The 13,732-nt window shown below is 40.3% G+C and overlaps 1 protein-coding gene across 11 annotated transcripts in view; it reads right to left on the reverse strand.

Annotated features, from left to right (window-relative positions):
• The window catches only part of Ptprt (protein tyrosine phosphatase receptor type T), a 1,025,960-nt gene that overhangs the window by 77,964 nt on the left and 934,264 nt on the right, over positions 1-13,732 (reverse strand). For 9 of the 11 annotated variants that reach the window (XM_074074791.1, XM_074074788.1, XM_074074790.1 and 6 more), the window contains one exon: positions 5,018-5,208. In XM_074074791.1, coding sequence (XP_073930892.1) covers positions 5,018-5,208 — 191 coding nt within the window. The remainder of the gene's footprint in view (positions 1-5,017; positions 5,209-13,732) is intronic. The other 2 variants (XM_074074793.1, XM_074074782.1) reach the window with 1 other exon arrangement.

A 13,732-nucleotide genomic window follows, 5' to 3' on the forward strand; every position in this document is an offset into this window, starting at 1 on the left:
AGGCACACCTGTCATCCCAAGCTATGTGGGAGAATGATATTGGGAGGATTGAGGTTCCAGGTCAGCATAGGCAAGTCATGAGACTCCATCTCAAAAGAAAACCTGGGTGTGGTGGTACTTGTCTGTCATCTTAGCTACTGCAGAAGCCTGAAATATGAGGATAGAGTCCAGGTCAGCTTGAGCAAAAAAATGAGACCCTATCTCCAAAATAACTAGAGGATAAAGGGCTGGAGGCATGGCTCAAATGGTAGAGTGCCTAGGCACCTAGCAAGTGCGAGCCCTGAGTTCAAACCACAGTACAGCCAAAAAAAAAAAAAAATCCGTTCCCTTCTATGGTTGCTATGGTCAAATTCCTCACATTGTCAAGTACTCCCCTCTCCCATTTCCCATACCCACACTTCCCTTGCTAACAATTCCAGCCATATGCCCCCTCCCCCATATTTTATATATCAAATGACTTGAGGTTCCCCTAACTGAATTTGCTACGAATATATCCCCCATGCCATAGCTTGTTCTAGTTCCTCTGCCTGGAAGCTCTCCCCTTCTTTCTAGGCTTAATGCAGCCTACCCCACAGGTTCTTATAATTCAGGGCATATCTCTATTATGGCATTTTACCAAGAAACTGAAATGATCAGTATATATGCCTATCCCTAATAGGCTCTGAGATCCCCCAGGAAGCAAGGGCTCTGCTTATATCATCTCCTCTATTTCTGGAGCCTAGTACAATGCATGTCCCATGGCAAGTATCCATATATCTTTTTAAAGTTGGTATTCTAAAGAGCTCAGTCCTTTGGTCCTTGTCTTCGTTTACATGCTTGAGGACCTCATCTAGTCTTGTGGTTTTAGTATTATCTATTAGGCCAATGATTCCCAAAGTTTTCTCTCCAGCCAGTCTTCTTTTCCAACTCTTGCCATGTCAACTAAGACATCTAATTGGCACTGCCAACTCAGTTCAACCAGGAACTTCTAGTTGCTCCAACTCTGTTCTATCTGGAGTTTCTTATATCTGTTGGTGGCAACTGCATCCTTCCACGGGCTCAGGTAATAGCTTTGAAGTCATCCTGATTCTTCTTTTTCACTCACATGCCATATGTTAGGAAATCTTGTTAGCCTTATCTTTAAAATATATTTAGAACTCAACCATTTCTTGCAACACCTCTGCCGTGCCTGGCCCAAGTCACCATTGTCTTTACCTGGGTTACTGCTCTGACTCTATGACTGACCATACCCTTACCGCCCCATGTTCCACTCTGAACATAGTAGACAGAATGACTCTGTCAACATAAAGTCAGGTCACTTGCCCCTATCTTCTCAAAACTCTGCAGTGACTTTCCATTTCATTCAGAGTAAAAGCCAAAGCCCTTATAATGGCTTATAATGCACTACAGCTTGAAGTTCCTCTTTCTATCTCCAATTTAATCTCCTATTAGTTTTACCTCTTGCTCACTCCATTCCTGCCAACTCCCCTTACTCCTGCTTTTACATACCAGGTATATTACTTCCTTGATCTGGAACTCCCTTCCTTCAAATATACCTCATCTGTCTTCAAATATCATCTTCTCATTAAGGACTACCTTTCTACCCTATTTAACTTTGAAACCCTCTACTTCATGTCGTTAGCATACACCATCTCCCTTCTTTGCTCTATTCTTCCCTTCTCCATTGTAATTATGGCAGACAATATTATATTATTCAAAGACTATATTTTCCAATATCTTCTGTTCAGTATTCTTCTCTAGAATCTGGTAACTGGTCTTCCTTCTCATCAAGAGATGAGATGCCTCTAGAATGAGGTAGTTTTTACTTGCTTAAACCCAATAAAATGTAGTAGGAACAATGCAGGTCTGGGTTGCAAAAGTGATACACTTTTCATCTCGTTAGCTGGGAGGTTCACTTTTGGAGCTCTGAGCCACCTTATAATGTCCAACTGTTAATGAGGTTATCATGCTGTAAGGAAGCCTGGGCTACCTGAAGAGGCCATATATAGGTGCTCCAGTGGAAAACACTGATTGAGAACTCAGTTGACAGCTTGAATCAGTCATTAGACACAGCAGTGAAGACACTTTCAGATGACTTCAAAGTAGCCTTAGATCTTTCCCAGTCAAGGCTCTAGATACCATGAAAAGATATAGACTGTACCTCTTACATCCTGTTCAAATTCTTAACCCACAGAATCATGACTACAGCATATCAGCTGTTTTATGTTGCTCTGATTTGGAGTAGTTTGTAACAGAGAAAACAATATTTTTTACTGTCTGTTATTACATTTGCTAGTTTATTTTTAAGCCTGAGTTTATTTTCTCTTTCTCTTGAATCTTTATTCTGTTCACTGTTGTATCTCACATACCTAGAATTGTCGTTGGCTGTAGTAAATAATCTGTAAATATTTACTGAACAAATTTGTGGTTGTGCAACTGAACTGAATTTTGAAGACACAGCTTGTTAAAGTTGAGAGGTCCTTTAGATGTCAACTTGTCAAACCCACTCATTTATATGAAAAAATGGAGGAGGATAGGGAAGTGACAGGTAACAGACAGCACATGGGCTGGCATGAGAGGGAACTGGAGGCTAAGGAGTCCTGTGTCTACAATGAATCTTCAAGAAGATCTGTGACTCAATTTTGAGATTAAGATTCTAGATATCACAGGAGCCTTCATGATCAAAACAAAATCCAGATCTATTCTAAGAAAGTGAACTAGGACATTGTGGAAATAGCACATTTTCATTCAGTAATGCTTTCTAATTAACCTTTGGTTAATCAGAAAATGCTGTTAACTAGAAGCTAGGTATTCCAGCTAGCTGATTAATATAATTTGAAGTAGTTGAGGGTAAGTCTAGTCTCATTAGAAATATTTCTGATCAAAGTACAAATGATGGAATAATTTGAATAATGTCTTGTTTGCTTTACTGTAAAAGAAGGTCTTATCCATGCTAGAATGTTTGGAAGGTGCAAACATGTATAAAGAAGAAAATTTGAAAAGCAGTCCACCAGAAAAGAGTGGGTGCTTTTAAAGAAAAGTACTGGAAGGAAATGCACTAAAATATTAAGGACATTTGTATTCTGTTCTTGAATTTTAGATTGCAAGATCTTAAAATAGGTGTTTCTTTAGTCACTTGTCCTCCTTTTAATAAACCATGTATCTCCTCTAATGTTGTTTGAAACTTCAAGACAAATTAATATGACAAATGACTTATCAAACTATCATGTTGAATATGCCCTTATAAGAAACACACCCTCTTCTGATATTTGCTCAACAAATAGATTTTCATCCAAGTGCATCAGCACACACACATGCCCTCTTCCCCAGGAGATGGAACCATTATTCCTCCAGGAAATAAGACCCAGGAGTAGAAGGTAATTCTTGCAAAATTTGTAGACTAAGTATATGAAAAAAAGTTATTTTAGTTAGACCAAGACCATATTTTAAATTAATGGCAGGTTCTCCTGTGCTGGTAATTACTCACATCCATTGGCATTAATGTTTTTGTTCTCATAAACATGCCCCTTGCCACCATGTTTTATACTCTCATAAAGTTTTAGGACCAGGCAGGTCCTTAAAAATCACTTTATCCAAATTCTTCATTCAACTAATAAAGAATTTTAAAACTGAGATAGCAAAATGATATCTTAACATCACACAATTTGCTCCAATGGAATCCAGCTGTCTGGACCCTAAGTTTAGCAGAATTTCATGACTTCATATGACTTTAGAAATATTACTTTGTAAGCTTTTTCTTGAAATACAGTCTGAGAGTTAAACTTAGTCTGAATTATCAAGAATTCTAAATGTGTGAGGTCTGAGCCAATGAGTTTCCACTGCACACAGTGAAACTGAACTGAACATATCTAGGACACATGCTACATGTGAGAGAGGGACAGAGCAATGAAAAAAACAAAATATGAGTGTATATAACTCAGAGCAAGGCATGGAAGATGCTCAAGAGGTATTTGGGAAAAAGAAAAGGAGAGGGAGAGAAAGAAGAATGGGAAAGTGAAAAAAGAAATGCTTGTTTTCAAACCTGGATGCAGCTGGATCCCATCTGTACCAGGAAAGTTGCAGAATTCCTCTGTGGGAAAGAACTGCGCTTTGGATCAAGAAAACCATCTTAATGGGGAGGGTCTCTCCTACTTTATTATACTTTTTGTTTGTAAAAAGTGAAGTCTAATGGGCAAGGTGTAATACTTAAAGGAATGAAACAAAGGAAGGTAAATTTTTCTGCATAATAAAGCAAGGGGAATGTGGGAGTCCTTCCCCCAGATGCTGGGGTGTAGTGGTTTGAAGACATTAAAAAGGGCTTTGGGTAGGTGAGTGGATAGAGACCTGTCAGACCAGAACCTTGGAAGGACTTACAATGATATGGATGGTTAAGGACTTATAAAAATGATAGTGTTGCATTCAAGCACTTTCTGTACTTTGTTGCCGTCTTTCTCTGTTATACCCCAAGCCATGGTAACGCCTACTACTGCATGTATATCCTTCGTATTCTGGACACTTTGGTGAGGAAGGAAAAGGATGCTCAACACAGGAGTAAGGAATTGGTGCAGAAGGAGGGGCCAGCAGTCACTAGAGATGAGACATTGCCTTGGTGGTATGTGGTAAGAATAGCACAGAAGCATGAACAAGGGACAAGAGGTAACCAGGAACAAGCAGGCATGCCAGGGAAGGAGTCCTGAGCTATTTTAATCTTCATATTGAAGACTGAATACTAAGTATAGAAATTTTGGAGCTAACTGGGTTTGAGGAGGGAGAGAGAGAGAGACAGGCGGAATGGAGGTATTAAAATCTTTTATCATGATGCATCTAAAATTTAATGTGTATACAAATCACTTACAATTCTGGTTAACATGCAGGCTCTGCCTCAGTTGACCTGCTGGGCCTGAGATGTGGCATTTCTACCACATTCCCAGGTGATGCTGCTGCTGCTGGATGGGGATCACACTTTCAGTAGCAAGGCATTAGCCCCCAAATATACCTGTGAACTCTCAGGGAGTCCCCCCACAGACTGGTCTCTTACCTCATATTCCTCCTTGAACCCGTAGCCTTGACCTCTCTTCATCTGAGTGATGTGTTGCAGCAGGTCGGCCACCCGGATGGCCGGTTGGAACTGGTCCCGGGGGTAACTCATCTCCACAGGATCACATGTCCGGTACGGGTGAGTCTGGATCGTGAGGGTGGGCTGGGAAAGTTCCCCACGGCTGCCATCTGCTTCAAAGAGGAGGTAGAACAGGCCATCACCTTGGGAAGCCTACTCCTTTTTTTTCTTTCCTGCCTCCCCCAGCACAGCCTGAGGAGGGGAGAAGGAACTAACTGTTACTTAACTGATTGGGAAGCCTTAGAAAGACTAGAGATATATGGCTTCTTTGGCCTGGCTATATGGGTAGATTTAAATACTAAAACAGCAAACAAACCAATGCACACAGTAACCCTTGGTTCGTTTCAAGTTAAGGGTTCACATTGACAGAATGAAGACAAAGGGCCAAGTTGGTTGCCATCTCTTGCCTGTCTTGGATCTTTCTCTAGGCTTGGCAGGACTGCCAGCCAATTTCAGAACCAGTTAGAAGCCAGACAGCTAACTAATGGGGGCAGCCTCCTATTTAGAGATCAGGATGCCTAGAAATAGTCTAGGATGCTGGTCTGTAGGCAAGGAGAAGGTGCTTGGGGATCGGAGCTGCATATCTGATTTCAGGCCAGTTACTGCATCCCCATGACCTGACTTCTCTACTAGTTTCTTTCCTTTTGGTTGTGCACTGGGAAGAGTTGGAGACAATCTTGGCCTCCCAGTAGCTAATAGAGACCCTAATTCTCCAGCTGATCTCTCTAGCAATGGATCTCCAAAAGAAACCACTTTCTTCCTATCAATGTCACTGAACTCACCTTGCAGGTTTTCCTGAGCCTCTTCCTTTAAGAGTCCTGCCAGCTCCTTGCCCTATGCTTGCATGCTGTATCTCACCTCCTTCATGTATGAGTCATACTCTCCCCTGATAGGAATCTTTGTACCCATTGAGTTGCTTTAACTACATTCTGTTGGTTTGGTTGCTCTGGAAACTGATGCAGCTCAGATTGGCTTTGAATGCCTCTGCTTCCTTAGATCAATAAAATCAAGTTCTTGCCTTACCACCTCCTTGCCAGGCCTATGACATCAGTCATTCAGAACCAGCTTATCTTTAGCACCATCTACATTTAGTTTCCCCACCTCTTCTCAAAGATGTGGATAGTCTCTGCCCTGGGCCATCCTGTCTGTGACATGCACATGATGAGGACTGCCAGATGTGGCAGTTGATGTGTGTCACACAGAAGTTTCCAGATACTGTGAGGCACCAATGCAAATATCCATGAAGTCTGTGCCATACTCATTTCCTGGGAGGCTTAGCATATATTCCTGATTTTCTCCAACTTGTCTTTTCAAAAGCCATGTTCTCTTCAACTTGTTTACCTCCCATGTCACAATAATCCTTCAGACTCTGCCTATAAAAGCACACCTTTTCCAAGGTGACCAACTGGTCCCAGTTAGACTAAATGTTTTCAAGTCCAACATAACAGGAAAACCCTTAGTCCTGGGCCATCGACAGTGTTGGTCCCCTTCATGATTTCACTTATATTTGTGATGGAGTGGGAGGTCAAGTTCCCATTCTTCCCCCTCTGCCTACACTCACCTGTTACCTCCTCCAAGGGAGGAGGGGCTACTTATTTGATTGGCTTGAATTGACACATGGACTGGTCATACCTAAATAGTAGATGAAGTTGCTGTGTGCTTAGTGTGGTTTCTGAAACTTCCTTATTTAATGTGGTCAGTAAACATAACCAAGGTTCAGCTGGCCCAGTGGGATCAGCCTAATTATCTGTGAATTGCCAACAGAAAGATCTTGGGGATACAGATTTACACCCAAGGAGGAAGGGCCTAGGTTAGATGTCAGCAAACCTTCCTGGCTGCATGTAAGACAAATACTGCTTACTATTTTCCCTTGGGACTTTAGGTAATGGGTAGATACATCTTCACTGGCATTGATTAAATGTAATGTCTGGAAAGCATGGGGGCTGCTTCTCTTCTCTGTCACACCCTGGTGACTACAAGTTAGACTATTGAGAATGCACTCTGTGACAAGGACTCTGCTAGGCAGAGGTGATACAGAGAGAAATACAGATTCTACCCTTAAGGCTTGATGGTCTGGAATGCAAAACAGACAAGAAGAACCATCTGAAGCAAAAGAATAGAACTTTGAAGGTGAAGGCACATTTAGATAAGAGCAGAGAAGTTGATATGAAGTAAAAGCTACGGGGCAATGCTGAAAGAGATAACATGAGGTGGATCCAGAAAGGCTGGCAATGTGAAGACTCTTGAAGCCAGTGTGAAACTGTTGAAGGCTTTCTTGAATTCCTTCCTTTAGCGACTCACATTGCTTCTTGTAGGTGTCCCAGCTGTCATGGACTGAAGGCATCCTTCCAGTAAATATCACTCCTGTGGTGGGTGGTGTGATGAGGTTGGAGATTGAGAGGAAGGGAGTACTTGGGTTTGAGTCTCTAGATGCCACACTTCATGATTCCCATGAAAGCATGTGCCTGGGTCAGTGCCTGGAGCCCTGCATTTCCACCTAAACCATCATCATCACAAATGGAACAGGTGGCTTCAGAGTCCCTCACTCTCTCAAAGGACCTGGGACATGGGCTGCATGGGAGACCAGCTGCCTGACAGAGGCAGGATTTTTAGGGATGGGTACCTGGAAAATTTTTGTGAGTTGCTAAATGTTTCCAAAACGAAACAGCTATCAATATGGGTATTTTCTCTAAACACATTGCTAGACAGACTGTAAACTTGGTGTCAGCAAAACCAACACTGGAATGGAAAATAAAATGCGCTTGGGATTTAACAACTTGTATTGCTGTAACATTTGTAATAATGTCAAGGCCAGTGCTAATGATGCTATGAAGACTCGGAACCAAGGGATTTTCAAGGTTTATTAATTCAACTGGTTGGACTCCCTTTTCCAATGTATCTTACCTCACCTATTCCCTTATTAACCTCCGATAATGCACAAGTGATGCCTTTTATCACACCCCATTTCACCAGACGCACTATACTTAATTTTCCATCATTAGGTTTAATGAAAACCCAATTTCACAACTCACTTCTCTCAGGAACCTACAAGTAATGCTACGTTTTTATCAGCCCCAATTAAAAATGTTATGATGTTCCTATTCAAGAGGGAGTCTTAAAACTAATGTGTGATTCTGCCGCTAATTCAACAAGGGCGCTAGAATTCACATGCTGCTCATAAAATGCAACTCAAGCCAGCTGGCCCAGGGACAGAACACTTTCCATTTTGCTCCTCACCACACCTTTAATTTTTGTGTTTCCCATTTATGGGTCTTGCATGTTTATTTATCACGTAACAATATTTTGGATTTCTTTTGTATTTTTTAGTATAGCTGTTGCCTAAGTCCGTCAGTTCCTCTGCAGTAACTCTTGTCACTGCCTGCAGGAAGCTTGGAGATGGGTTGAAGAAATCTCATTTATGAGATTTTGGGTCTTGACTGTCTCTGATTTCATTTTTTCTCTCTCTCTGCTAGTTCCTCTTCCTTTTTCTTAGGAACCTATTCTCTTTCTCTCTCTCTCTGTCTTCTTCCCTCTTCCTCTCTCTCTCAGTTCCCTCTGCTACCAGCCACTTAGATCCCCTTGTAGCTCCAGCCACACATTCCAATCACTCCATAGGAATTGCCACTCCAACTGGTCGACAAATGCTTACCAAGTAACCTATATTGTACAAAGCACTGTGTTAGCTCTTATATACATACAGGAAGGGGGAGGAAGGTGTGTTTCAGAAGAGAGAAGCACACCACAGTTCTTGAAGGAGGAGAGAAGAAAAGATAAGCCACGCACAAACAAGTCTGACAAAGATGAGAAGGGACAGGCACCTAGAGACAACAGGAGGTTGATGTGCTCAGAGTTAGGCATCATGGAAACCTGCCTCAAGCTTCACAATCTACCTCTGTGGCTCTTGCCATCATTGTGTACAATCTATATTAGTGCTGTCTTATAGAACCTTTCTGTGACAATGGAAGTGTTTCTGCACCTGTGCCCTGCAATATGACAACCACTAACCATATGTGACTAATGTGACAGAAGAGGTGAACCTTAGATTTTGTTTAGTCTTAATTGATTTCAACTGAAATATCTGCTTGAGGTTTATGGCTACTGTACTGGACAGTGCAGTCTTAGAGAAAAGAATAAAGTCCTGGAGTCCCTAATGGGGCAAAAACATCTATGGGAACACTGTCCAATGGAAATACAATGTAAGCCAGGTGTGTAATTTAAAATGTTCTCATAGCAATATTAAATAAGGCAAAAAAGCAACATTAATCTTAGCACTTGGGAGGCTTGAGGCAGGACGATAGTGAGTTCCAGGCCAGCCTAGGATCCATAGCAAGACTCTGTCTCAAAAACATGCAAACAAACAAAAAATAAAAGAAACCCTAATACATTTTATTTAACTTAATATATACAAAATAATATTGCAGCATACCATTAACATAAAAATTATTAATATGTATTTTATATTCTTTAGTCATGCAAAGGCTTTGGAATCCAATGTGTATTTTATACTTACAGAATATTCCCATTCAGACTAGCTGTAATACCATAGTCAACAGACAATGGGACTAATGGCTACAGTAATAGACAACGCAGGTGCACACAGACTTATCCAGAGCCAAAAAAAGTTCTAAAGGGATCTAATTTAGAGCTTGAGTGAACTCTAAATAAAAAGACATTGATCCTAGTGTAAGACAGTGCTATCTTCAGTACTATCCAATAGAACTTTATACAACTATTGACATGTTCCATATTTGCACTGTTCTAATATGGTAGCCACTGGACTCTTGTGGCTATTGAGCACTTAAAATATGGCTAATGTAACTGAGGAAATTAATTTTTATTTTACTTTAATTTCTATTAATTTAAATGTGAAAGGCCACATATGAGCAAAGGATACTGTAATAAATAGTGAAGATCTATATAATGATACCTTCAATTTTTTTTCTTCAAATTAATTTCTTATTTTTTAACTTTGCCTTGTTATGAATGATAGTGAAACAAAATCACGGGTGTGATGTACTAGCTTTGTTTTAGTGTTCACTAAAATGTTTGCATAACTATTTAAGAAATGATCTGCTCATGTCCTAAGAGAGAAACCAGACTGCTGTTTGAGAAATTCTGAGAGTCTGGGTTCCAGAAGCAGACAGAATGGGGTTTAGATAATTAATCAACCTGTATGAGCTCTGTGACCTTGGACAAGTAATGGATTTTTGTGAGTCTCAGTCTCTTCATCTATAATACAAAAAAAATGAGCATTGTGAGGATCAAAGAGCTAGTGCATGTAAGTGCTAATACAATGTCTGGTATCTGGTGAGCAGTGAAAAATCAATAGCTGTTTTGATGATATTGCACACAGGGTCTTAGTGGCACAAGAGAATTCACAAGTTGGAAATGGCATCTTAGGAGTCTTTCAGGGCTTCTGCTATGAGGTATGGTTTGAGTGTTCCCCCCTTCCCCAAGGTTCATGGGTCAGAAGCTTGGTTTCCAATGTGGCAATATTGAAAGGAGCTGGGACCTTCAAGAGATGGGGCCTATTAGTTGATTAGGTCACAGGGGACACAGCCCATAGAAGAGAGTAAAGTACATTGTGGGTCTTCATTAGTTTCATGAGAGATGGTTATTATAAAGAGCAAGACTGACCGCTCCCCTTTCTCTAGCTTCCTGTTTTAGAATGTGATCTCTCCCTCTTGCATGTACTTATTCCATGATACAATCTGCCATGATGTGACATACCCCTCACAAGAGGTCAAATAGAAGGAACCACTTAATCTTGGACTTTCAGTCTCTAATACTATGAGCTAAATAATTCTTTTATACAGAATTTGTAGTGTTGGGTATTTTGTTGTAGCAATGGAAAACAGCTTCTCTTTTCCTTCCTTGTCTTCTCTCCCCTTTCCTCCAAAGCCATCTATTTTGCTCCATTCTCATTTCTATTACCTCAGTTCTGGTCCTTATGACAGACCACTTTATCAGTTTCCTAATGGCTCCTTCCACTTTCACTGTTCTCTTTACGCTGTTGTTATCAAGTCATTCTTCTTAGGAAAAGTCAGGACAAAATTCTTTAACCAGCCAACCAAATTCCTATAATTTCTGATACCATTATTGATTTCGTATTTCATTTATCACAATTGCTCTAAAGTCCATGTGCCCTTTATGGCAGGAAAATATAAAGAGTAGATAGCAAATATCTAGAAACTCTTACTGAGAGGAAAAAAGGTTTGAAGTGGGGAGAAGGCTGGTTCACCTGCTTAGTGTGGGGATGTGATTGAAATAAACACTGCAGGGGCTGTTGCAACAGCAGGCATCAGAATCAAAGCACAAGATCGGAAGGCAAAACTTGGATTCAAATAGGAACTTCACAACTTTCTGGCAATGGAACCTCAAATAAGTTACTCTGAGCCTCATATCTTTATTTTTAATTGGTGATGGTGGCGATCATGATTGTTTGTCATCCTCACCTTTTTCTTCATTATTATCTGAGAAGGTTGTTGCAAAGGTTAAATGAGATTCCTTAGGAAGAAGCCTCCAGGTGGCTATCAATCAATGCCTCTCCTCCCCTCTCCCACCAAATACCAACACAACCTGAAGATAACAAACTCATAATAGAAATGAAATTTAAGTCTGTTACCCAACCTAGTGCCAGAATTTGGGAGGAATATCCGTTAATTATAGCACTATCACACTTAACATGTACATGAAGATAAAGACTTAATTTTGTCAAAATTTCCTAAAGTTCCCTGAAACTGTACAAAATAATCTTCCAACTGATTCGACAAGGCAGTTTCCCCTCCAGAGTCGGAAGTGACTACAATTTTTTTGGTGAAACAGTTGGCTTGTGGTTAGGAGTCATGTAAGAAAAATCTGTTCTATACTTTTGAATTCTAGACTTATACTGTGATAGGTGTATGAGATTTGTGACCCCTGAGGGACAGTATATTCACATCTCCATCTCAAATCTGCCTGGGGACATGCTCTCATTCAATGTAAAGGCAGATTGAACTACCTTCTCTGTTTTTTATGTCTGACCAAATGCATATGGTTGAATTTATAAAATTAATAGCAAGTAGAATGCCAAACACTGTGCATGTTTTTTGGAGCTGAAATGGATATAATACAATTGGTATTGACACTGAAGGACTTTGTTACTTGTGGTAAAGCACATCCACTGGTTTGAAGAATAGACAAGAAATATGTCACCTTTTCCCATTTTCTTTCCTGGGCTCAGAGAGTCAAAGACCCTATTAACCTAGTAGCAGGGTTAGCACATTGAGGGCTTTGACATGGTAAAGACAAAAGAAGTTACTTTTGCATCCCAGATGTAGATCCAGTAGAAAGTGGTGATGGTCATGGATTGAGGAAATGCCTTCTGGATTCATTTGCTCTTTCTGACAAAGGACTAGATTCTCCCTAGTTGGGGAGAACATGTATTGCTTTTTTAACAGCACCCACACCAGATGGAAGGATAGTATTAGACACTCTGCTTAGGGATGGGCTGTAATTAACCATTTCTCCTTCTATTTGAGACACAGGAAAAAGACCCCAGCAAAACCAGCTAGACAATGAGGAAAACAATGAGAATTCACCTGCTCTGTTTATTGGCAAACACCAGGGCAGGAGAAACTTCTTTTCCTTTAAAGTCATATAATAAACAGAAACAAGACAAAATGGGGTGCTAGGGGTGAATCTATGATGTTAACAGTAATGAAAATGACACTAAATGCTGAGAAAAAATTACAATATTCAGAAGAACAATAGCAGTAAGTGTTGATTATTCACAAGCCCTTTTCCTTTCCTACAGTTTCCTTATGTAACTCAGGGGTAGATGACCCTATTCCTAGACCTGTGGGTGAATCCTAATTTCTGTACACCAATCAGTGTGTTTTGATCCTCTTTGTCAGTTTTTTCCCCCAATAAATTTCAATGAAGTGGGAGGGAAGATCTCTCAGTGGACTTTTCATGTGTCTTACAAAACAATCTAGTGATCCGTTTCTGCCACTGATATCACCAGTCTGAGTGTGACCTGGAGCTGCTAAAGCATCCACTGGGGAGCCAGGCTGGGGGACAATGCCAACAGAAGATGTGGTGGTGAGCTTGAAAGAACTTGGGTCCTGAAAAACATTCCAGAATCTATTCTAACATTTGACTTGCTGTTTTCTGAGATGATACAATAAATTATTGCTGAAGCCAATTTGATTTGGGCTTTTTCTGTTACTAGTATATTAACCTATTCAACAGAAGTAGAAATGCATTTTAAAAAGAAATGCATTTTAAGAATAAAAAATTCATGAAAACACGGAGGTATAGAGGAAGTGAAAGATTAAATGGTAAGACAATAGAATTTTCAAAAAATGAATCAAGTTAAAACAGGCTAGTATTATTCAGCCACAAAGAAGAATGAAATTCTGTCATTTGCAGCAAAATAGATGGAACTGGAGGACATTACTTCAAGTAAAATAAACCAGATACAGAAAGCTGACTACCACTTGTTTCTCTCATCTGTAGAAGCCAAAAAAATTTGACCCAAATGTAGAATAGTGATAACTAGAGGTTGAGAATGTTGTGTGAAAGGGAGAGTAAATAAAGAAAGGTTGTATTTGATCAGTGTGTGCTGTATGCATGTGTTGAAATATCACACTGAGC

The sequence above is a fragment of the Castor canadensis genome, chromosome 5 (genome assembly GCF_047511655.1).
Source record: "Castor canadensis chromosome 5, mCasCan1.hap1v2, whole genome shotgun sequence".
NCBI lineage: Eukaryota > Metazoa > Chordata > Mammalia > Rodentia > Castoridae > Castor > Castor canadensis.